The 24579-nt window shown below is 48.3% G+C and overlaps 9 protein-coding genes across 9 annotated transcripts, besides 1 other annotated feature; 4 read left to right on the top strand and 5 right to left on the bottom strand.

The window, feature by feature from the left end:
• Nucleotides 1–748: 748 nt before the first annotated feature.
• FPSE_01919 (uncharacterized protein) lies at nt 749–3655 on the top strand (the record flags this gene model as incomplete). The annotated part of the gene is made up of 2 exons (XM_009255038.1): nt 749–1933; nt 1982–3655. The coding sequence occupies 2 exons, from the start codon at nt 749–751 to the stop codon at nt 3653–3655; spliced, it is 2859 nt and encodes a 952-aa protein (XP_009253313.1).
• A 470-nt stretch (nt 3656–4125) lies between these two features.
• Nucleotides 4126–5037, top strand: FPSE_01918 (uncharacterized protein; the record flags this gene model as incomplete). Its single annotated transcript, XM_009255037.1, has 2 exons — nt 4126–4168; nt 4217–5037. 2 exons carry the CDS (start codon nt 4126–4128, stop codon nt 5035–5037), a joined length of 864 nt encoding a protein of 287 aa, XP_009253312.1.
• A 614-nt stretch (nt 5038–5651) lies between these two features.
• On the top strand, nt 5652–6558 carry FPSE_01917 (uncharacterized protein; the record flags this gene model as incomplete). The annotated part of the gene is made up of 2 exons (XM_009255036.1): nt 5652–5973; nt 6026–6558. The coding sequence occupies 2 exons, from the start codon at nt 5652–5654 to the stop codon at nt 6556–6558; spliced, it is 855 nt and encodes a 284-aa protein (XP_009253311.1).
• A 1830-nt stretch (nt 6559–8388) lies between these two features.
• FPSE_01916 (uncharacterized protein) lies at nt 8389–9143 on the bottom strand (the record flags this gene model as incomplete). The annotated part of the gene is made up of 2 exons (XM_009255035.1): nt 8389–8730; nt 8844–9143. The coding sequence occupies 2 exons, from the start codon at nt 9141–9143 to the stop codon at nt 8389–8391; spliced, it is 642 nt and encodes a 213-aa protein (XP_009253310.1).
• A 545-nt stretch (nt 9144–9688) lies between these two features.
• Nucleotides 9689–11158, bottom strand: FPSE_01915 (uncharacterized protein; the record flags this gene model as incomplete). Its single annotated transcript, XM_009255034.1, has 1 exon — nt 9689–11158. The coding sequence occupies one exon, from the start codon at nt 11156–11158 to the stop codon at nt 9689–9691; it is 1470 nt and encodes a 489-aa protein (XP_009253309.1).
• A 2418-nt stretch (nt 11159–13576) lies between these two features.
• FPSE_01914 (uncharacterized protein) lies at nt 13577–15010 on the bottom strand (the record flags this gene model as incomplete). Its single annotated transcript, XM_009255033.1, has 1 exon — nt 13577–15010. The coding sequence occupies one exon, from the start codon at nt 15008–15010 to the stop codon at nt 13577–13579; it is 1434 nt and encodes a 477-aa protein (XP_009253308.1).
• A 4222-nt stretch (nt 15011–19232) lies between these two features.
• Nucleotides 19233–19646, top strand: FPSE_01913 (uncharacterized protein; the record flags this gene model as incomplete). Its single annotated transcript, XM_009255032.1, has 2 exons — nt 19233–19391; nt 19440–19646. The coding sequence occupies 2 exons, from the start codon at nt 19233–19235 to the stop codon at nt 19644–19646; spliced, it is 366 nt and encodes a 121-aa protein (XP_009253307.1).
• A 3130-nt stretch (nt 19647–22776) lies between these two features.
• FPSE_01912 (uncharacterized protein) lies at nt 22777–24147 on the bottom strand (the record flags this gene model as incomplete). Its single annotated transcript, XM_009255031.1, has 2 exons — nt 22777–23691; nt 23737–24147. 2 exons carry the CDS (start codon nt 24145–24147, stop codon nt 22777–22779), a joined length of 1326 nt encoding a protein of 441 aa, XP_009253306.1.
• Nucleotides 24148–24470: 323 nt separating this feature from the next.
• FPSE_01911 (uncharacterized protein) lies at nt 24471–24579 on the bottom strand (the record flags this gene model as incomplete). Its single annotated transcript, XM_009255030.1, has 1 exon — nt 24471–24579. A coding segment is annotated over one exon (109 nt), but the record flags the coding sequence as incomplete, so codon positions are not given.
• Nucleotides 24482–24572: a repeat region.

Consider the following 24579-nt stretch of genomic DNA (forward strand, 5'->3'; position numbering starts at 1 on the left):
AAAGGGACTTTAACTTTTCAACCGTTTAGAAGCGCAAACAAAACATGTCAAGCTTACTGGAGCCAAACAGACCACGAATAACAGATAAACAGCTTGTTATTTCTTGTCTCTCTTACTATTTCCTTGCTACTACATATACATCAATGGTATCTTATACCCCTGCCCGTCTGGTTCTATACCTGAGTTTGGTTGGAATAAACCAGAGATACTGAGGTGCTGAGCTTTAGCCTCAACCATATTGTCCAACATGTCATAGATCTCTCAATCCCATGCTATTTCCTCAAGTGTGTATAAATCAGAAACACCAAGTTTCACTTCTAAACTGCCATCACTCTCGCTTTAACTACTATTCTAATTTAGTAGGTGCTCTGGCACTTTGAATGGAAGATCACCGCTTGTTATCAACTCCAAACGAAGCGGAAATACAAAAGTTCCACTGATAGACGTTCTACTCGCCCATTTACAGCAGGTGTAAGAGCTACCAGCTCCCCACAGCCACTACATTCCCCGCCATAGATAGCTTGCCATAGTGGAGACCAATCACTGTAAGCCAGGCTAGGTAGCTTCCGTCGCTTGTACCTGGCGGGTTACATGAATATCCGAGACATCCAGCAACTCTCTTATCAATGAGGGACCTGGTGATCTTCACTACAAAGCTCATCTCTCATCTCTCCTTTTTACTCTTACATCGATTCATCAGGAAATATTAGCTATTGAACATTGTGAAGATTCAAACAAAGAAGCGACCATGGATGAAAAGGCTCAGCTCCCGCCTTATAGCTCCATCTCGCTGCCAGCGCCTGTTGGCCAACAGCAGCATCGGAGCAGGCGAGCGTTACGTCGTTCACGCGGCATCAGACTCTTTGCTTTGGCATGTCTTGGATTCATTGCCTTTGCCCAATGGCGGCAAATTTCACCACGAAAGGAAACCACTTTATCTATTCAGAAATTGAACGAGAACCTGCAGACATGCAAGAAGTTGCGTGTCAAGCCTGAGGACCCAGTTGGTCTTGGACGCGATAAGAATGCCCGTTATATCGATGGCGGAAAGCCGACTCTGATCAAGAACGCTACCATCTGGATCGGAGAGCCTGTCGAGGGAACCGATCAAGAGGACGCGCGTTCTGGAAAAGGCTGGGAGTGGGTGCAGGGCGATGTTTTTCTCGAGAAGGGTCTCATTCAACGTGTTGAAAAAGATATCAAGAGTGCTTCCCTGCCTGACAACACTATTATCTACGAGGCTCATGGCCGTCGATTAACGACTGGCATTGTCGATACGCACAGTCATGCTGGCGTGTACCCACTGCCTTCTCTCCAAGGTAACTCTGATGGCAATGAGATGTCAGACAACATCACGCCCTGGGCCCGGGCTATCGACTCGCTTCTTCCCTTGGATCCCCAAATCGAGGTCATCAAATCAGGCGGTGTCACGACTTCACTCATTCTACCAGGCTCCGGCAACAACATTGGCGGAGAAGCCTATCTCATCAAACATGCCGTTGGCAAACCCGATGGCCGCAAAGAAATCAGCGCTCAGGACTTGCTGGCCGACCCTGATCGCAACTGGCGGTATATGAAAATGGCGTGCGGTGAGAACGCCAAAAATGTTCATGGCCGTGTTGGAAACAGACCTTTCAGTCGTATGGGTGAAAGCTACGAATTCCGTCATGCTTTTGAGCAGGCCAGAGACCTGATTCAGAAGCAGGATGATTGGTGTGCCAAGGCCGAGTCCCATGGTGTTGAGTCCCTCGATGAGTATCTACCTGGCGAGATTGCTTGGGAATCTCTGTCCGCTGCTCTTCGTGGCCAGGTTCATATCAACACGCATTGCTATACTATTCCTGACCTCGAGGCCATGGTCGACCACACCAATGAGTTCAAGTTCGCTGTTCGAGCTTTCCACCATGCTCATCAGACATACCTAGTCCCAGAGGTATGTATTTTACACCAATTCTTTGACTTTCACTAACAGCCACCCCAGATTTTGAAGCGAACATGGGGAGGGCGCGCTCCCGCATCAGCTCTCTTCGCTGATAACATGTTTTACAAGACTGAAGCATACATCGGTTCCGAGTACGCTGGCAAGATCCTCAATGAAAATAACCTCACAGTCGTATACGTCAGTGACAACCCTGTCATCAATGCGCAGCACGTCCTCTTTGAAGCAGCCAAGGCACACCACTATGGTCTTCCATACCACGTCGCCATGGCCAGTGTCACATCTGCGCCCGCTGAGTTGCTTGGTATGGGTAAGCGACTAGGAAAGGTCAAGCCTGGCTTCGACGCCGATGTTGTTGTCTGGGACAGTGACCCTCTTAGTGTTGGCGCCACTCCTGTTCAAGTCTGGATCGACGGAACACCTCAATTCGAAAGCCCTGTCGAGCTGTCTAAGCAAGAGGAAGCTCCTGTGGCCATTGAGAAGCCTGCTGGAATTGTCGAGGAACCAAGCAAGCTCGATAACGTGCTTTTCACCGGTGTCACCAAGGTACTTCTTGAAGAGGGCAAGACATACGATTCTCAGGGTCAGCCTGTCAATGTGGTTGTCACCAAGGGTAAACTCTCTTGTGTTGGCAAATGTAGCTACGAATTTGATACTGCAACTGCAACCGGCGCAAAGACCATTGCACTCAAGAACGGTTACTTGACGCGAGCCTTTACGGCTGTGGGCGGTACCTTGGGTCTCAGCGAGATCGAAGCCGAGGATGTGACCAACAATGGACCTAACCCGCTGGTCTTTTCCAGGGCTATTGATGGACTTGCGCTCGATTCCAAGAAGTTGAACGTCGCAGCTCGCTACGGTGTCACCAGGGCTATCTCAGCACCCATCTTTGTGGGCGCCGCAACTCACTTCGGCACCAGCGTTGGCTTTTCGACTTCAGCATTGACCACGATTGAAGAAGGGGCTGTTTTTGCTCCCGATCTGGCAGTTCACTACACTTTGGATGTCAACGTCAGAGGCACAACTAGTTACTCTGCTGCTTTTGGTGGACTGAGAAACAAGCTACTCGCGGCTGTGACATCCAACCAGCAGCCTGTTGTCAATCCATTCTCTGAAGAAGCCTACCTCAAGAAGGTGGTAAATGGTGAGCGAGTCCTGGCCCTTACGATCAACAGCGCAGATGGAATCGCGACAGCTCTTCGAATCAAGTCTGAGATTGAAAGTCTGTTCGAGACTTCCAGTGCGACGGGAGAAGCTCAGCGCCTGAAGGTGGCCATCATTGGTGGTGCTGAGTCTCATATGGTGGCTAAGGAGCTTGGAGAGGCCGGCGTTGGTGTTATCCTGGCGCCACTGCAGTCGATCGGTGATAGCTGGGACTCACGTCGTGTACTTACTGGTGCACCGCTGACTAACGGTACGGTCGTTGATGCACTGCTTGATGCTGGTGTGACTGTGGCAATTGGACTCCATGAGGACTGGGAGTTGCGTGATCTTGGCTTCGCTGCTGGAACTGCTTACAAGAACGGAGGCGGACGGCTGAAAGAGAAGGAGGCAGTTGATCTTGTCAGCACAAACATTTACAAGATCCTTGGAGCAGACGAGAAGGTGACAAAGGACCCTGGACATTTTATGGTAACAGAGGGAAGTCCTCTTGAGATTGGATCGCGGCTTAAGGCTGTTGGTCATGGAAGGGACCAGGTTTCTGTGTTTATCTAGTTGTGTGCATGGGCGTATCAGAGCACATCTAGCAAGTCAAATTGGTACCATTTATATATATGAATAATACTGACTGTGTACCGCGCGCGAGATTGATTATCATGACAAGTCAGTTTTGTCGGAATGGGAGAGCCGAAGTTCGGATGACAAATTGAGGTGTGGGAGAACGAGTGGAGCATCGCGCGCGGGTAATGACCAAGTATGATTCCATTCGCTGAATGCAGTGCAAATGCAATCATTTTCGGCTCAGAGCTTCGGAAGTTGAGAGCGGGAAACGGAAATAGCTCCACAAAGCCATGATGGCCCAGTATCTTATCATGACTGTGGAAGGATAAATAGCTTCAAAGGCCCCGCCATGATGGATCAAAGAAAGAGACAAGTAACTCATGTTGAGATATACTGGCATACCATCAAGAATTACCTCAAAAATACCATTCAAATCATTATTTTCTCAATCACATACACCTACAATGTCAAAGGTCGCTCCTGTAATTGCCCTGTCTCACGGTGGTGGTAAGTTATCAACAGCACTCACACATGATGGATGGCTAACATGATCAGGTCCCATGCCTGTCCTGGGCGATCCCAAGCACAAAGATATCGTCTACTCCCTCAAGAACCGCGTTCCCAAGATCCTCAAACTTGGTACCCCAGATCAACCCAGGGCCATCATCCTAGTCACAGCCCACTGGTCCACCGACAAACCCACCATCTCGTCAAGCGCATCTCACAAGCTCCTCTACGACTACTACGGTTTCCCCAAAGAGTCTTATGCTCTCAAGTACCCCGCGCCAGGCCACCCAGAAATCGCACACGAGATTGCCGACGCGCTCAAGGCAGAAGGTTTAACGCCTGAGCTAGATGACGAGCGGGGATGGGACCATGGCGTCTTCATCCCGCTGCTGCTCGTCAACCCCAAAGCCGACATTCCCGTGATTCAAGTCTCGGTTCTAGAATCTGAGGATCCAGAAGAGCATCTTCGCATGGGCGCTGCGTTGGGTAAACTGCGCGCCAATAACATCGCCGTTATCGGATCCGGCTTTGCGAGCTTTCACAACATCCGCGCCATGATGATGCTTGGCGGTTCAGGGCCGGAGCAGCAGAAGCAGTTCCGTGTTTTGTCTGATCAATGGAGCAATGTGCTGACGGACGCTGCGATGAAGAAGGAAAAGGAGGAAAGGTGGAAGGCCCTCAGCGGTTGGAGAGCGTTTCCGTACGCTGACATGATGCATCCCCCAAGGGGAGGGGAGCACTTTATGCCATTGCTTGTGTGTGCGGGCGCGGCTGGAGATGGAGAGGAGGCGATGAAGTACAGTGATGAGTACGTTGGAGTTGAAATTAGTACATTTTACTGGGGATCTGAGGAGGTCAGCAAGTTGTAATCTGGGTAGTATATGGTTGTATGTATGCTTCTTTTTAGGGTGGTGTGGGTTTCCCCCCTCATTATATCATCTACCCTCTCGATTGGTAAATGCATCTCTTTCTTATTGGAACAAAACATCCTTGTAATGGACCCTGATTTACAGGAACAACAAGAACAGTTTTACCGGTATTAAAACATGTTTGACAAGAAACTCAAGCCCACTAATTCCCTGACCCGCTGCCGTCATCACGGTCTTGGCTTTTCAACTTATTAAAGGCAAAACTAGAGTAAAGTATCCGTATAAAGAGACTTCGCTGACGTCAAAGATGGAAAAACGGCCATAAAAACCATTTCGCCAAGATCCAATAAAGAAGCTGCATATGCAGTCCCTCGCCGTAGTTGTTATAGATTTTACATATTACAATACTGTAAAAAATGTTCAGAACCTGTATTCGTTCCTGCCGTTTAAATAGATCAATTGTTGCCTGGCAGCTTCCTTCTCCCGCTGCAACTACCAGTTCATCTGCGCCTTCCAGAACCTACACCACTCCCACGTCTCGTCGTCAACCATTCCTGCCCTTTTCTTCGCATTCACCCTCAACACCAAAGAAATCCTACACTACAGCAAGCAGCATGGGTCAACATTACAAGCCAACAATCGACTCTGACGTCGTCAAGGTTTTTGTTCTTGAGACTGATACTCCTCATCCAAACACCCAAACAGAGCGCGGCTCCTTTGGCGAGATTCTGCATCACCATTTCTCAAAGGCAGGCAAGCAGCATCATCCTCCTCTTGGTGTCGAAACAGAGCAAGTCTTTGTCGTTACGGAAGAAGGCGGTCGCATGCCCAAGGTTGAGGAGTTTGATGATTACGATGGTCTACTTATCACGGGGAGCATGTATGACGCCCATGGCGACAACCCTTGGATCCACGAATTGCTCGATCTTTTGAAGCGTAAGTACTAACGATTGAACTATCCTAAACTCGATGCTTATTCATGTACTAGAAATATGGACAAAGCGCCCCGACTTTCACTTCACCGGTGTCTGCTTCGGTCACCAGGTCCTCACACGCCTTCTAGGCGGAAAGGTTGGCCCTTCACCCTCAAACGACTGGGAGCTTGGCCATAACGCCATCACCCTCACACCCGTTGGCAAGCGCCTTTTCCGAACCCACGACGACAAGGTCTACCTTCACCAAATGCACCAAGATCAAGTGCTTGAGGGTCCCTCCGTCGAGTCATCCAACGGTCTTCTCCCACCCGACACAGACGTTCACATCTGGGGCAAGAGCAACCACACTCCCATCCAGGGCCTGTACATTCCCAACAGACTGTTTACTTCGCAAGCGCACCTGGCCTTTGACGAGGACATGGTCAAGAGACAAATTCAGATGCGGATTGATAGTGGAGGAATCAAGGATCTTGAGCATGCTGATCGGGCGGCTGAGACGGCAGATTTGGAACATGATGGAGAACTGGTTGCTTCAGCGATTCTGAGATTGTTTAGGTACGACGACGATGGTATGAAGTGGGACTAAGTTATGGATGTAGATTTTGTTTGTAGGGGGGCTATTTAATCCGAATTCTTCTTGCTTCAGATACAATAACCACTTGTCATCTTCGAATTGCTTTGTGGTAGCTTCAAAGCACTCTCCTCTCCAGACTTCCAATTCTCGTTCATCTTCACCACCGCTCCATATTTTGTCGCTCAATTCGTTCGGTCGTTGATTTGTTGGTTTCACTGGAGATACTACGATACATCTCGTCCGGTGCTATATAAGGAATGGTGTATTGCGAGAACACTTTTCGTGGAATGCACTGGTAGTAGTCGATGTGGATCGGAGCTGAGCTGACTCGGATTTGTTGGCGAATTGTCTCTTGTACTGTATAAAAAAGGCATAGTGAAGGGGAAGAAACCCCAAGCAGCCCCATGAATGACTTCATTCATGAGCCTGTGCCGCATCATAGCATATATATGTGTGTCTTGCGATGAGATCTTCGAATGAGGATAGGACAACTCGATAGTTATCAATAAGCTCTTTCTGCCCGCAGAATCTTCAGTCTGGTGCTTGCTTGATCACATTTCTGCAACTTGCGTCCCGTTTTCTGGCAGTATGGGGAGCTGTCACACTTCGTTTTGCTGCAACCCCAACAGGTCTAGGGCATCTTGAATATATATGGGTATGTCAATCTCCTCGCTATGTCGATTTTAGCCTGGCTCTAATGCATAGCATCAATGAGCTTGTCTTGGTAGGCTTTATATACTTGTGCATGCACTCGAAGATGAGCGGCATGTCCGCCAATGCTGATTCAGACCTCGTGGACAGGCAATACTACCATCATTGACCCTTCGAATCTAGCGTTGCGCGATTACGAGCAAGATCCAGTAAAGAAGAACGGCTTCGAAATCTGATGGATGGGTGCAGTGGCGATACATGTTCTTGAGGACGAGCACCACCCTGAAAGACTTGAAGAGAATGCTGGCTGGAAATGTTGTGCATCTCGTGAAAATGGGCGAAACGGGCTGCAATGCCATCCAGTCGCATGCTTGGACATGGAGATCCAGGTACTGTACTCCTTTAATTCTTTATAAAACGAAGCCTTTCAATTTCTCGAACTAGAAATTGCCGCAGATGCCATTCGTGATTCACGATGGCCTGGGGAGCGCAATGGCGTGATTTTATAGATCCTTAGAGATAGTTCCGAAGGGAGATCAAATTCTGTGTCAATCGCGACTAGGTTTGAAAGACAGTCCGGTTGTATAGATTGACAGGTCGAGAACACCGTTCTAAGCATACAACCTCCTTGATGGCGAAGTTCGACGGCCCGGCTAAGATTCGCATTTGCATACCCTGCTTCCCTGGGGATCATATCCTTCCACCAGGAGCCAACCAAGCGGGCTCAACCGAAAGAATGATTTGCAATGGAATCTGAGGAGTCGCAGCAGTAGAAACCACAGTTGATTCCAAATCTGTCCTTTAGCATGGCAGGAATCTCCTTCAGTGAGATGCGGTTCTAGCGCGAAGATTGGAGATAGGTATCCTCTTCTTCGGTCAAGGTTGATTTGGAGTAGTGGCCGGTGTGCCCAACTTATGGGATTCGGTGTGAACACTTTATAAAATGGTGCTCATGATGCTCCCGAGGTGTGACTTCTTTCTTTGTCGTTCCTTAATTGTTAGCGTGCTTTAAATCGTCGCTTTCAATCCTGCCTATCAGCGATTTATCAACCCATAGTGCGCTATGGTTGACGAGGCATTCACGGGCAGTTCCTGATAATGTTTGTGACATTGTGAGAGGGGATGGCGATGAACTTCTGGTGGCTGTTTGTGCAGTTGACGGAACTGGTCTTTCGTATAGTTGAGATGAGTCTATGCAGACTTGTATATAGCGTAGTGGAGGGTGGAGAGTGAGTGCGTAGTGAAGGTAGAGTATCTTCTCAGCATCATGAATAGATGGAGTCGTTGATGTTCTGGTAGCAAAGCATGATTGGATAGTTCTTTGCTTGCTACGCAAGCAATTTCTTGAGGGCAAGGGGGTGCCCAGTTATCACCCATGCTGCCGTAGGGAGCTTTTGGCTCATGTGTATGGGGCCATACTATATAGTATAGTTCAAGATTGGGTTTGAGGGAAACGCTGTCGTCGTTGGAGGCGTGGCCAGCACCAGCACATAGCTGTGACATAGGCAAGGGGACCAAAGTGCGATAGCGACGCTATGAAATGTTAGTAACTGTGTCATATAATAGGAGCCACTCAATAACAATCTCATCATCTACATGATGAAGAAGCTTGTCATGTCTATGGCAAGGTTACTGTTGGTACTTACTTGGTTGGAGGGTGTGTCAAAGAAAGAAAGCTTAGACAGGAGCTGGACATTACAGCCGCTGAGGCGGTAACAACCGATTAAAATCGTTAATCGTTGTTGTGAAACGATCAAAAAAAGATCAAGAACCTGCTCGAGAAAATGGTTGTTGCCCTGCGGCGTTACTCTGCATCGACTTGCACGACTGTGCAGCTGGAGCCTCATCTCCTCACCCAGTCGCATCTGCTTCATGCGTGCGACGCAGACCTCTGTGTGAAGCTTGTCCTTCTTGGCTGGTATAAAAGTTGAAGAAGACAGCGTCATCGGCTGGGTGGCTCATGGAGGAAGTATAATATAACAAGATATAGAGATAGGAAGAAGGGTTCGAAAAGATGAAGTAATGAATGACAGTACAACAGAAATTCCGGGATATTCTGGGCTCTTTATAGTTGAGAATCTGCACGGGAGAAGCCTGGCTGATATCATCTCTGATTCACCTTTATCAGGCGTGTGAAGCAATTCTGGTGCAATGTGATGCGAGTTTTGTCTGTTTGAAACTGGCACACAGCTTTGTGATCTCTTGCTTGCGCCTGCTTCATGTACTTTCTCATACCACACAAAACAATGACCAACAAGCTTGACAAAATCTAAACAGAACAGAAGACGTGACGTATCGGAATCGCAAGAGTCTCCGCGGGGATTGGTACATCGCATGTAGAGGTAGTTTGTGGGTAACAACAAATGCAAGCATATATCATAAATTGCTATAACTAAATTTTGATTGCCGTGAAACCTATAGAAAATCGCTTTTTACCCAAACTCGCTAATTCAAAAGCGCCAATCCCATTTGTGAAAAAGAAAAACATCAATCATGAAGCCGCAAGCTTTCTCAGCTCGGGCAAAGCCCACTGCTTCATCCACTTTGACTCCAAAAGCTCCTTGGCCGAGGCTCTCTCCTCGGGACGGAACGTCATCATTGTCTTCATCATGTCGATGAAAGCATCCTTTTCGTCCTTGGACATGGGCTTCATGCCGCTTTCTTTGCGTCCTTGCTGGACACTGCTCTCGAAGCGGGACTCCCATGTGCAACCGTTGTTTTGCATTGGTATCTCGGACTCTTCTGCCGAGGCGTCTTCGATCCAGTACTCTGAGCGCTTGGAGCTGTACGCGGACCACTCTTCTGGGATTTCGCCGAGAAGATCGGTTTGGTCCTGTAGGATGTCATCTTCGGACAGTGTCCAGGCGTCAAAGAGGGGACGCTGGCCAACAACGTTCCAGAGGAGACAGCCTAGACTCCAGATGTCGGAGCTGAAGGACAGTGATGGGCAGACGTCTGGAAATTGAGTTTCAGGAGCTCGGTAGCGGATGGGTGCGTTAGAGTAGTTTCGCTTCTCTTCGCTAGGGAGAAACGATTCACCAAAGTCACCAAGGAGGATCTTTGCGTCCGCCAAAGCGACATCCTCACTCTTCTGGCCTAGCCAGATTGGCAGGACAGCATTTCGTGGGGCGTTTTCATCGAGAGGAAGACCGTCAAGTCTGGTGACAGGCACCGTTGTAGGGTGACTGTGTCTCTCGTGAAGTTGATCCGGAGACAAGCGTCTAATCCGTTCAGGAAGCTGAAGCAGGATGTTGTCAAGATGGAGGTCACCGTGCACGACACCGCCTTCATGAAGATAGGCGATCGATTGAACGACCTGAGCAGCGATGGCTCGGGCTGTGCGTGGCTGGAAGAGCTTTGAGAAGGAAGCATCCTTTGCGAGTCTCAAAGACATCATAGCCGGATCGTTAACCAAGCATGTGTGTCTTCCATTGGGTCCGTCGAAGTGAAAGTTGTCATTGATATGGCGAATGTAAGATCTTCCGGGGTGTTTCTTTCCAGCCTTGGCCTCTAGTTTCTGAAGAACATCTACCTCTGTCGAATCCTCTCCAAAGTCAGCCAACACAATTTTCAGCGCGGCATATTTTTGTTTGAGGATATCCCATGAGAGCCAGACGGTGGAGTAACCACCATGGCCCAGCTTGTTGAGGACGAGATAGCGGTTATTTATAGTCTCGCCCAGGGCGACGGGATGGAAGCCTCCGTGACAGTACTGCTCTAGGTTCTCGACATGCTCGATGTAGTTGTAGTTGTATCCCATGTTGATGAGTCTGGTGTTGTGGTCCTCCATCATCATAGGCGGTGGAGGAGGAGTTTGAGTCGTTTGAGCGGTGACGGTGGCTAAGCTGCGAGTTGCAGCCTTTGAGGAGATGACGGGATTGAAACGAAAGGATCTTCTTTTTGCTTCCGACATGAAAGTCAGGGAAGGTCGCCGTAGCGAATTGAGACTACAAGTGGCCATTTTTGGTTGTCTTTGGTGGTTGTGTTTTTTATTATCGTCTTCTTCCGGTACAGGTATTTTGTGTGTCCATTTGAGGTTTTGAAGAAGAAGAATGGGACATTCCGGTGTATATATGTATAGTCGATATAGGTGAGAGAATAGGTATCTAGGGAAATGAAGCAATTGGTTCAGTAGGTGAGTGAGTGAGTGAAGGTGGAATAATCCGAGTTTATATGAGCAATATGGAGAGGCCGAAATCCGGGGTAGAAGGAGCTAAATAAATGAAATGTTACTCATAACTTGTCTCGGTTCAAGGGAAGTGGATCGTGAGTTACTACCTTGGTGGACTATTGCCCAGCCTAACCTCAGGCACTAATTCGGACATGTTCCGAATCTCACACACTTAACTTTGTAGATTCAATGCAATCAATTTTTAGTCTGTCCCGGTTTCAATTCCAATTCCTTGCCCGCAGGAGTGAAACATGCACCTAAAATAAAAGTCCAATAGGTCGTGTGACCTTTACGAAGAAGCAATGACATTTTGATGCTGTTTCTACAGGAAGAGGCTGATCAACAGACTGACCATCAACAGACTGGCTGATAGACAGGCAGACAGACATATCATGATGATAATAATATTCCCATCTCTCTACGGTCAGGAGGTACTGCTCGAACTCACTGATTCTTATCTTGTGCCTGATAGATACTAGATAATCATCATGATGCCCAGCTTTGTCCCCATCAATCACATCAGCCTATTCAAGTATCCACACTCCAGATCAAGTAAACACCATCAAAAATCCGGGGTAACTTATCTTGAGACATTCCTTATCAAGTTCCTTGGCATATCCAGGCACTTGTTTATCTGCTGACTTAGTAGGTGTTCTTCAGGTCTTCTAGCAATAACCATCTTTATATTGCATGATTGAGCAAGGAACATGTTCATATCTCTCACAGACTTGCAGACAGCATGAATCGACAAAATGTCGGTCAAGACCTCACAGCAGCACATGTCCAACCAGCATGACTCGATTCGTGGAACAACCCCAAAAGATATCCATTTTCCCCTTTTCTTCAAACCCCGGGAATAGCGAAATCTTGTTACACTTCAGAAACCGCGTTTCCCCGTCTCAATGCGCCGGTCACGAGACTCACTATCTCTTCATCACACAAGCTTCAACCCGGCCGAGACACCAAAACACACACGCACACACCCCTCCTCCCCTTTCGACCGATCCATTCATCCATCCATACAAGTGGATTCATCAACCAAGTATAGCCTTTTTTTCTTTCTAAACATACATGCACTAAAAGTAGCTACAGCCCATACAATGGAGAATCTCAGACCGGAACCTTGTCGGAATAAACATCCGGAGCATCCAGCCACTGCCGTGTACTCTAATGCCTGTCTTGTTTGACGACGTTTTCAAACGGTTGGAACATGATCAACGCTTCGGGTGCTGAGTCCCGGCTGTTCCGTCAATGCTTTTTCGTTATGCCCAATCGTTGTCGTGTAGCACATCCACCGCGTAATGTTTCAAGCGCCATCAGCGGCCGCATACCTCCTCCCTGTCCCGTGTTTCCTTCATGCATGTGTGTAGCAATCACATGCTGAAGCTGTTTGTCAAAGCTGCGTGGACTGATGTACATGCTTGTTACACGACTGCTTGCCTGCAAGCACAAATACTTTGTGTTAACCTATCATGACTCTCTCTATGCTGTCCCCTGCTCCCAGCTACCCCGGACTTAAACTCAAGAGGTTGCATTGGAGTTGCTATCACAAGGGCGTCGGTGATCTAACCCCGGACGCCTCGTTCTTGGCTGCATCTGAATCACATTCAACCTCTCTCGACTTGGAAATTTACTTTGTCAAAATGGAATGAAAGGTGTCATCGACGTTTGCGGAGTAGAGTTTCCCAAGAGTTGGATTGTGCCGTTGTCATGTTGAGTCTTCAAACTTGAACCCCAAGCCCTCATATTTAGCATCATGATGTTACATCATAACAACAAGAAACAGCAACGTTCAAGGTTTGGCGAGCTTAAACAGAAGATCACGCAGGAATGTTCGAATGTAAGAGTTGAATAGTTCATTATTAAACATCATCTTGGGCTTGCTTCTTGGGCGGCCCGGATTCATTCGTGACTAGATACAGAAGCTTTCATAGCTGCACAACACATGGGCTCTTTTGCCCTCATACTCAATTCTTTGTAACTTTTTGTACTCCCAAACTCCAAATCCTAAAGGTCATTTCCCATGTGTGCTGTATTCCCTTCTCTTCATAAAATGTAATATATGTGGAAGCAATCGAGTCTTCCTTTCAACGCTTCTGGGGTATCTTCTTTTGTGCAAATCGGATCGCCGCGTATCTCATGCAGTTGGTGACAAAGAAAATTAAACATTAAGCAAAAAAGCAACGCGATTCAGTTGACCAGGCGGTATTATTGGCCTTCATCTTCTGAGAGGACAAGAGGGGAGTTGGAAAGGCTGCTGAGCCGATGGGCGTCGATGTGCTCCAAGCTATCGTACTGGATGGGAGACTCGATGGCAGGGTAGGCGGGAGGGCTGGGAGGCACGTCTTGGTAGACGGGAGGAGCCTCGTTATCCCAGCTAACACCCATACCAGCATGAGCAGTCATGACAACACCGTAGTGCATACGCAAGATGCGGCCGGTGCCGGTTTGGGTAGCCAGTTGAGGCTTACCCTCGGGGGCGTACTCCCGGGAGACAACAAGCTCAATGAGAAGGGAGTGGGTCACCTCAACACCTTCCAGAGACTTGGTATCGCAGGCGAACTTGAGCTCCTTGGTGTGAGACTTGTACTGGTTGGCGAAGTAGTCGAATTCCATCTCAACCTTGCCATCAGTTCCGGTAAAGTCGGACTTCCAGCCATCGTGGAGGTGCTTCTCGCCCAGAACGCGGACCTCCTGGCGGGGGAGGGTCTTCTTCTCGGCATCTTCAGTTGAAGCGGGGGCGTGTCGTTCGCAAGCAGGGGCCAAGGACTTGATAGTCTCCTCGAGTCTCCAAGTAACCTTCTTGAGTCGCCAGAAGTCAATGGTCTTGGCCTTCTCGTTGCGGCTCATGAGGCCGTCAAGTCGAAGGCTGACATTGTTGGTACCGGTAGGGTGGATGACATTGTTGTAGTGGGCGCTGGCCTTGATGTTGGTAGGAGGGAAGACGCGGACAGAATGGTGAGGAATTTCGTTTTCGGGGAGAGATCGCTTCACAGGGACAGTTCGCTCGAATCGGATAGGTGTAACAGAGCCGCTAGCTGAGTGAACCCTCTTTGTCACGTAGGCGTCGGCCTTGAACTCATAAGAAATGGCGACCACGGGAGTGTCCATGGTAGCGGGAAGGTGGCCATCGAGAAGGATGGAGAAGGGGAATGCGTGACGACCTTTTCGGAGAGTGGTAGGTTGTGCCAGGAATTGCCAGCTCTTAAGCTCGGTGTACTGGTTCTGGCAGTCTGTGCAATGGCTCTGGTAGGGTCTCTTCTGGAAGACGTGGAGCTTAAGGGAAGCAGCAAAGCTTCCAACCTCGACAATCTCGTCCTTGACATCCAAAAACATCTGCCCAGTGATGAGCGCACCAGTGCTCTCCTCGGTGTTGCCGTGGAAGACTACTGGCGGGCTCTCGATGCTCCAGTCGATGGAAACATCTGATGGGTGGTCCTTGTGGGACTTGCCGAAAGGCAGAGAAATGCGGTGGTGCTTCTTGACGGCATCAGCGAGCTCAGCCATCTTGACAGCATGGATTTGAGGTCGGTCCTCGCCGTCTGATGTGTAGGGACTGCTTGTTCGTGATCGTGCAACCTTCTTGATCTGAGCAATGTTGCCAGATGAGGTGCGAATGAAGTTAGCCACGCGGTGGGGCATGGCTGCGGTCATGAGCGATCGTTCTATAAGACGCTGTCTTATACGGATTTAGATGGTGGGGGGTTGGCGGCTAAAATAGCACACGGCGTGAACGAGTTTTCGCAAAACTCTTTCAGTGTGATGTAATGCCGGGAATAATCTTCGAAGCCCTCAGATGGTGGGATGGGGCGGGAGATGGCCAGGGACAACAAGGTCTTCTGACTTTCAACCAAGGAGGTGAATGAAAATTTGGTAATGACGATCGATGGTACTGAAGTAGAGCCAAACCTGTTCCGTAAGGGTTGGCAAAAGTTTGAGTGCCGGTAGTTAGTTGCGGATGCGCAAGCAGCAGTTTGTTTTTTGTTTTTCCTCGGAAATCTTTCGAGGAGTGACTGGGATATGAACTGGTCTCAAGTGTCTTGTAGAAACCCAATTGAATCGTTGACCGTCGTTGTTGTTGTTTCGTTTGTGTGTAAGTGGTAGGCAGGTAACTTTTGTATAAGTCAATGTCTGTCTGGGGACTAGGTGTTGTTGGCCCTGAATAGATGATGATGTGAGTAAGTCTGGGGAACTTGATATAAGCCAAGATGGATATGGGGAAGATCTGGAGAGTCCTTTCAAGTGGGAAGATCGAGGGCATCGTCAAGACTAAATATCTGGACTCAAGACTCTTCGACTCGTGCTCCGTTCCTTGGGGAAACGATGTGTCATAGCCAAAGATGCCCTGCTATGGCGAGCTTGTTAAGTGGCGCCTGTGTGGATATTCACTGACAGACGGCTCCCGCCTGACTCTTCCAGTTCTGCTCGCGCCCTGGAAGCCCTGTAACCCCTTTAGGCGTGTGGGCTGTGGTTAGGTCCTGGGCCTGGAGACCGCCGAAGGGCGTGAGACCAACAAGGTGGGCTTCTATAGCCGGACCCAGGAGAGATCAGCACAGTCCATACCAGACCCTGGCACAGTCCGTATGGGAGTAACGCGGTGTTGCGGTTGGTCAAGACCAGGTTCTACAAACGGTACACACCATGGGCTAATGCTCACTTGGCACGATCCAACGTTTCTGATCTGATGCTCATCAGGAACAGAGCGCACAGTGTACCGTAAAACAGCACCTTGTGGGTCAACAGAAGGCACGTTGGATCTTGCGCACTGCGATCGTGGATCGCAATAGTAGAACCAGGTTCAGTGCCCGTAGGCGGAATAGCCCAGGTCAAAGGTTCTACCACAACCACGAACCGACGCTGCCCGGCTATGGCCGGCTGGTATTTGGGAAGGAAAGGCGGCTCTGGAGAGTTCCTGAATTGAAACCTGGGAAGCAGGTTTGCTGGTGCTGCTGTGCAGTAGACTATGCTAGCTGGTTCGATCATGAGTTCAACTTGATGCAGCAACCCATATTGTTTCCTCTCGGGCATGCATAACCCCCTCCTGATCTGACTCGGCAATGCTTTGAAAATCAGACGGGCGATACTTCCGAGTGCACATCTTTTCTTCTAGATGCACACTAACTAGGCTCTGCTACGTAGCAGAACTCTGAGTGAGAGCATCGGTCCAGTAGGCCGAAGGCCGGCCCGGCAAGCCACAGGGGTCATCAAGGGGGAGGGACCCTTTGATCTCAGTGACTAGTTAGTGCTTGTGTTAGTTTGATCTCTGACGGAAATGATTGAGAAGACACAGCATCGGCCCAGTAAATTATGATTCGATGCAGCTGCACATGACGTGGAAAAGGGTCTCCAACCACTGGCAGTCAGTCTTGGCCTGACGTGCATGTATCTCATCAGATATTTGTTCTCGAATAAACAATATGTTGGTTCATCAATCCCAGTGATTAAAGTCAATCGAAGTGTGTTGGATTGTGATGGTGTAATTTTCCGGACATTTGAGGCCGATACTTTAGCGGTGGAAATGGCAGCCACGTGCAGTTGACAAGACAAACGGAAGGAGCAGCTAGTGGCAGAGGGCCCTGTAAATTCACCGGTTACAGCACCAACGATGCACTAAATGGATCCCCTAGGCGATGCAACTTTAGTTGAAATTCCGCTATTTGTTACCCCAATTGGGTCAAAAATGCCGATGGGAAAAGGAGATGCTAAGCTTTGCCCTTGAGCAGGTAGGCGCACGTTGTCTGCCTCATCCGGGTAGATCAAGTAGATTTGTCTAGGTATCACTTTGGATGAAACTGTAAACAACATGCCCTGTGAAGCTTCCTTTGATTACAGGCGGTGTACGCGCTCGAATGCTATGCCAGAGGTAAAGTCAGGTGCCGAGAATAAAACACGCCATGGAGAGATCTGAGTTGTATTGCCCAGAACTGGCACACAGGCGACATGATTGGCCAAGGAACCTGTACAGGGCTAGCTCCGCGTCTCGGCCGACGGAGGCGAGCGTCCATGGGCGAACCAACGTACGAGGTAGTCTTGTACGGGCTGAATAGTACCTAGGTGTATATGATTTGGCATTCTCATGACCGGCAGTTGCTAACTGTAGCACGGCTAGCAACCCAGAACTTATCTGATCAGATACAGCTCAGATCGTGTGGCTGATGAACTTGCACGGAGCAGCAGAATTGGAGATGGATTGGGGTAGTTAAGGGTAAGACACTCAAATTTGCATGATCGATCCATGGGCCATCATGGTGTCAACAACGCCAATTATTGCCCATAAATGTCACTAAGCTCGATTCTGTGCATCGTCCAAGTCACAGGTTAAAGTGTGGTGATTCCCACGTCCGATGCCGGTCCCACTAAACAAAGTCATTACTAGACAAAAGAGAAGGATTTGGAGAAGGATTTCTTCCAAAACGATCCACAATAAGACCGCCCATTGAGTAAAAAACGGTTAAGTGATCGCCTCTGATCAAAAATTTACGTCTTGGACGTTGCTCTTGGCTTAGTTTAATTATCATGAATATTCAATGCACACGGTGTGGACCACGCTCTGTTGGCCCTGTCCTCCTGCAAAGAGACGGTAGTGGCACAGTGGGGAATTGTCTCCACAAGATGAAGACTTTTTTTTAACTGTCTGACTGACCTTGACCGTATATTAAGGTGAGAAGGTAGCCGCGGCTGTAAGCTGTCCAATCAAGGGAAGGAGCGCGACTGGCACAAGCAGGTACGTACCGGCAAGTGCCTTCCGTTCACCTTCCAAGAAGTTCCAGGTTTAACGGTGTCATGAAAAGACCATAAAAGATCCTGGGAAAATCTCTGAGAGAAAGAACTGACCAACTTGCACTAGCCCGACTTGGGCTTTTGTTTCTTGATTCAGATTTCAGAGTTTTCGATCTGAACAAAAGAACCAGGCTTTTTAATTGGAGATGAAGGAGAACCAAGCATCAGAAACGGACATGCTAACATCTGCTGCCAGCATCATCCTTCATTAGGTAGGTACAGCGAAACAACACCACACGCCCCCCCAACACAACCGTTTTTTACAACATCGTGAAAGTCACTTCACTTGATGACCCATCGACAGGGTTCACCTTTTTACGTTTCCATAGGGTAGACCTCACTCTTCTGGGCGAGACTGACTCTATGAGGGGAAATAACTGACCGAAGCTAACAACGCCAACATTGTATCAGCATCAATATCACTGGCTTCAGGCAAAACACGTGGCTATAGTTGTTGACAATACGACGACGACTCGTGGCGAGCTGTTTCAACGCCAAACTTACGACACAAACATCGTATACAGTATCTGTATTACGACGACTTTTGCGTCAAAGCAATTGCATCGTCATGACCCATCGATCGAGATGACTAGATGTTGACTTTGCTTACATGAAACTAAACACCATCAACACGGCAGCTATCGTGGTAAAACTCAATGGCTAGGGCGGCTCATGATATTGCTACGCTGCCAAACTTGATGTTACGCGGCAGCAGAAACGGCGCCCACTCCCGAGCCGCGGCTGCTCCCATTCCGAGGAAGCGCCAGAAGCCTCCCCGGCCTTCGAGGTAGAAGCATTATTAGCCGATACATACATACTCGTGGTGTCAGTCCTAGATGCTCTCGTCGTCAGCTCGTGTAGTTCAGAGTGGAGCATGAAATATTCGGATTACCATTCTTAGCGGTCATTTACGCAGCAGATCTATATCGATTCGTCCACACAAGTTCCGGTACATATGCCACTTTCTTTTTAGATCAGCAAGTATCACTGTGCACACCGTCAAGGTTCCTTGGTCAAGACCGAAAAAGGAGAGCCGCATCATGAGGCTCTTGACTAAGGAATACTTCCTTTGCCGCCAAGGGACATGGTTTCCAAGGTCAGGGTACAGCTTTATAACGCATCGCTGGTTCCTGAAGATCATGCATCGAACTCTAACCGCACGGTGCTTCTTCTATTACATAAAAGATTGGAGGGGCCCTTGACCATTGAGCCAACTTGTTCAACTTGTCACTTGGAAGCCCTTGTGCGTTTTCAACTCAGCCCTGTCTACATAGGTACACTGGGCACACAGGCCGCAACTCGGGAAGGGCGTCACCAGAATGTGCAATCACGAATCGCCCCAGCCCAACGTGCTTCTATGAGTCGGCTTCCAGAACTTGACGCCGCCCTTGTCTCTGGTGGCTGTTTCAGCCAGGCTGAACTTGTGGAAGTCGCCATCACTTGCACCATTGTTGATAGTTCTTGCAGGATCAAAAGATATTCAAGATCGTCTCTTTAGACAAATCTTGGCGACCCTTGAGTTCAGTTGAGAATTAAACATCAACGTTCAATAAGATCGTGCACGAGCATATTGTTAACTACACCCCTCTAGGAAAATTTTCCATTCATGGCACAGCAAAAGCGTGGGCCAGTTTTGAGCCGCATCGGAACAGGTGCAAATTTATAGTACGCTATAATTATACCATGGGATCCTCCTTGCGATGGGGCCTTTTAAGCATCACAAGACGAGTTGAGACTTTGAGTGGATTCTCTGAGCTCCCTCGACAAAGCCAACGTTCCACTTCACGACAATCTCGCGGGCCGTCTACTTTATCCCACGCTCCGATGTCAAGCGACTCAATCCGACAGACGAGAATGTAAGGAGTTTCCGAGCAAGCGTCACAACTCCTGAAACCAATATTTGAAGCGGTCTGGGCTGGCTGGGTTGCAACAGTAATAATAACAGTCCCTGGCAAGACCCATCTGGCAGCAATTGTAATAAGAGATTGGGCAATTGGGCTCATAGAAAATTGTCTGACAAGCTTGAGCTTGAGCTTGGCTTGAGCTTGACTTGGCTTTAGCACGGATGCACGCACTCGAGAGCTGCAACGACTAGCGATCGACGCACATTAATCGATGAGGCTCAAATTGTATGGACCATTACAAGATCGATCGTCGTCCATTACCAAATTTTCTGCTTTCCCAACATGGTCTAAGCTCGGCCACTGAGAGGCACAGGACAGACAGTACGGGACAGCATCCGTCATTGATATCTCATATACGGAACAAGCTCCGGGGCGGCCCACGGAACTATTGTTTTGAAGGCAGCTGGCTTGTCTGCCTTGTAAGCCGCTCTCACTTGGCCTTCTTGACAGAAACTGAGCCAAGACTTTTGCCGAATTTTCTCGAGCTCTTTACCTAACACAGTGCTTACTGTGTCTGGGCCGACACCCAGGGTTTGCTGTGCCGACGGTGACCTTTTTGGATGGCTGTGCGTCATGCGCCTAGATTCTTTCGACCACGACCCTGTTCGGCCACGCCCGAGCAGGAATCGACTGTTTCTTGGGACACTTGACAGAAACGTCCCATCCTGAAAGGGATCTGTCACAATGAGAGTTTTGATCTGTTTGTTGTAGCCGATGAGATGATATGAGAAGACGAACGATTTTGCCTTTTCTATGCTACAGCAACGTGTTTTGCAATTGCCATCATATGAGATTAGCAATGGAAATTCACCTCGTACGGATAATTGTTCTGCATGTTTGTTGTATACAGCCATCATGCCACCAGCCGTCTTTACGGGAAGAACATTGCAGCGCAACGTGTCAAGACCCTTATGAGATCTGTTGTATCAAGGTGAGTGCTTAGATCATCGTAAAGCTATGGTCAAGTCTAAGATAATTAGTTCTTAGCCCTATTATAATCTAATTTTAGGTGAAAATGGCATTTATGAATGACATTCTAAGGAAACAAGCCACATCTGACTGATATGATCCCAAGATCTATCTCTCATAATATATTCCTTTCCGTCTTATGACCGGCTTTCTGCAGCCATGTAAACCAGAATTTGATTGGATCAATGTCCCAATCGAACCATGCATGCCAAACTGCTCTTGTCTTTGACAGACACGTGGTATGTTGTCTTGACGGTATACGGAGTAGAATTCCGAACATGTGACCTCACCCAACAATGCATTCATTGCTCTTGATATACCAGAACTGGCCATGATGGTCTGAATAAGCTATATATGCAGGACATGTCTATGTGTATGCATGGGCAATCAAGGGGAAGGGTTCAACGCCCGATAGATAAGAAGAGTCCAATTACAGAGCTGCCCAGACTTCGAGAAGCATCACTAGCCTTATCTCTGAGGGAAAGTTGTACCGAGACAAGAAAGTCTGGGGTTTCTGGGGTTTGGACAGAGATAAGTTGCCTTTCTGGGGAGAGAGAGCGAGAGAGAGATAAGGAATTGCCAGATTTGGATGGTCCACGCTTTGACGATAAATTGTACAGTGCTAATTTAGCATAGTCCAAGTGAGTCAAACAAAAAAGTGAGAGCATCTTAAGGTTGTCCGATAACGGCGTGATTCATTCACGATGGTGTTTTAGTGAATTTGGAGAATGAGAGCAACTGAACAAGAAGAAAAGCCAAGATGACACACCCCGGCCAATAACCTCCGGTAATAATGCACAGAGCAGCAAGTCACTTCCATACAAGGCAAGTGGGTAGCATTCTTTTTTTTGTTCTCTTTTTTCTTCCTCGACTCTAACGTCATGTCTGTCACACATACCCCAAATAGGGTATCCACTAGATTATTCCATGCAGCAGAACTTGGAAAAGAATGTCCATTCTTGGTTAACCCATTAAACTTCTCAGTAAGGGTAGATATTCAGAATGACATCGCGTTACGGGGCGGCTATCCAGATCTTCAATGGACTTGTCCGAGCGCCATGAGAAGGTTACCGCAGTGGGTGTTTAGGCTTGGTTTCTTTAAGTTTTGAGTTGGGGTTTATGGAGAAGCTGTGCGTTAAGTAAAGGAGACCCTGGATGCATAAGGAGGGAATGTTCCGTTCATTGTGTTAGAGACTTGGCTAGTGTCTAGTCATAGTTAATCGACGATTCTATTAAAGGTTGCATACACGTATACGTTAGTATACAAGACTGCAACACACACACTTACTCTACGTTTAGCTTGATACCTACATACTGTAAATAACTTGGACTTATAAGGTTGCAGGCTTAGACTGCCCTCGGTGTGTCCTTTGTGGTCCTATCGCTGACTAGACTTGAGGGTAACTGGAAGTTGCAGCAAGAATGCCTTTAATTAAATACAAGGGAGAAGCTCGATTCCTTTCAAAAAGCTAAAAGAATATACATAACTACCATTCCAGTGCAATAGACAAAAGCGCTTGTGGTAGGTAAAGGCACAAAGGCTATATAGGTAACCCCGAATAATGTCTGCATTGATATTAAGTGAGAGTTCTATATACTCAAACCTCAACATTAGTGGTATCCGCGAAGTAATTCTGAGTACCCTATGTAAGAGCGTCGATCCCAAACAATGCAGACATTTCCAATAGCCAACCCATTCCCTACTGTCACTCACGGTTTTCTTGTCCATATCATTCATGTAGGTGTCCTAAGCCCCTAAGATTGGTCTACTATTTCGTCCAAGGCCTTAACCTGGCCTCTGAACTGTTGCTGGTGGACCTCAAAGTGGGTTCCCACAACTGTCATAAACTTCCTCAAATCATCGACGCTGGTCTTCAAGTCAAGCGAGAGCTTGTCTTGCTCGGGTTGCTCACCCAGCTCTGCCGCCAACGTACTAAGGGATGCACGCAAAGTGCAGACGGCGTTGTTGAATCCAGTCAGCGCGGTGTTGACTTTTGCGGTTTGGGTCGAGATGGTCGAATTTCTACTGCGGTCCATGTCGGCTCGAATCTCGTCTCGGATGGATGTGATTGTCTCGATGAAGCTCTGGCGCTCTTCTTGTTGTTCCTTTCTCATCTCATCCACGTCTGTTTGTAGTTCGCGGATCCTAACATCAAATTTCTGGCACTGGTCAACGAGAGAGGGAATTTGCGACGAGGAAAGGGGTGAGTTTGTGTCAATGTTCCCCGACTCGATAGATTGGTTAGATCGAGAGATCTGTGCGGTGCTTTGGATAGTTGGTCGAAGTGGAGGGATGCAGTTCTCTTTGTCCTGTTGAGACAGTGAATAGCCCTGACCCGAGTCACTAGGCCCATTGGGACTTTCGATCGATGGCAGGGGAGCGTTGTTATCGAGAGAAGGCGCATTGCGATTCTCTTCCGTAGGCAAAAGGTAAACTTGAGGAAAGGCCGGCGGGCGAAGCGCTGTTGAGAAGGATTCAGTATCTGGTTCACGTTTGACCGTTTTCTTAAGAATCTTCCACGGTTGCAGGCTGGCGACGTCAAGTCTCTTTCGTTTTTGCGAGTCGCTTTGTTGTTGATAATAGGTAAACTTGGATACGTCTACTGCCCCAAAGATACTTGGAGCGCGGGGAGACGAAGGAGGAGGGCGGATAGAAAGAGGATGAGGAGCCTATTTATGTTAGAATCGGTATTGGTAGTTGCGCGATAGACTCACATCCGCATCCTCATCGTCTTCTCCCTCCTCTTGAGTCGTATTCGCTAGGACCGGGCTCACGAGAGATGCAGGATCGATTCCAGGAAATTCCTCAGTAAACCTGTACTGGACCCTGGTAAGCCTTTCGAAGCCATAGGTCGCCCTGAGCACGATCCAAATGGCGAATGTCATCTTTCGCTGCATGAGCCTGTGCCTGCCGGGGCAGCGAGCAATGCGCTCCGTGACTTCGGTATCGCCATTTAGAACATAATCGATGATTGTGTATCTGGTTCCTTCATCCCAATCTTTCGAGTGATCGTCGTATATTTTTTTGAGATTGCGCAGGATTTGCTGATGCTCAGGTGTCTTAGATAGCACTGGGTTGGTCAGTGATGGGAACTTCTTGTATCTGGCCGGCGTGATAGAAATCATCGTGGCGGGTGATAGTGATGAATGAGATAGAGAAGTGAAGTTTGTAGTGAAGTGAATTTGAAAGGAGATGAGGAGGAAAAGATGTGAGTATGAATGCTGTAGCGTCGATAGGTAGGAAGTGCTGGCATTGATGCGCCTGTGAATCACAACCACAGCCTCTTGTTTATTTTCCTCCAAACGTAGAATGATTAACAGTCACTCCTCCAGTAATTATAGCGTAAGTACTGTAGCCCTTCTTTAGTGCTGCAATATATCGCTTTATATGCTGTAAAATCCTAAGATCAGATGTGTTTATCCTAAGCAGCGGCAGCAAAGCCTTCTGCCTAGCTATATGCCTCTTCCTCCTCCTCCTCCTCCTCCTCCTCTCTCTCTTCCTCCTCTCTCTCTTCCTCCTCTCTCTCTTCCTCCTCTCTCTCTTCCTCCTCTCTCTCT

The sequence above is a fragment of the Fusarium pseudograminearum genome, chromosome 1, assembly GCF_000303195.2.
Source record: "Fusarium pseudograminearum CS3096 chromosome 1, whole genome shotgun sequence".
NCBI classification, from domain to species: domain Eukaryota; kingdom Fungi; phylum Ascomycota; class Sordariomycetes; order Hypocreales; family Nectriaceae; genus Fusarium; species Fusarium pseudograminearum.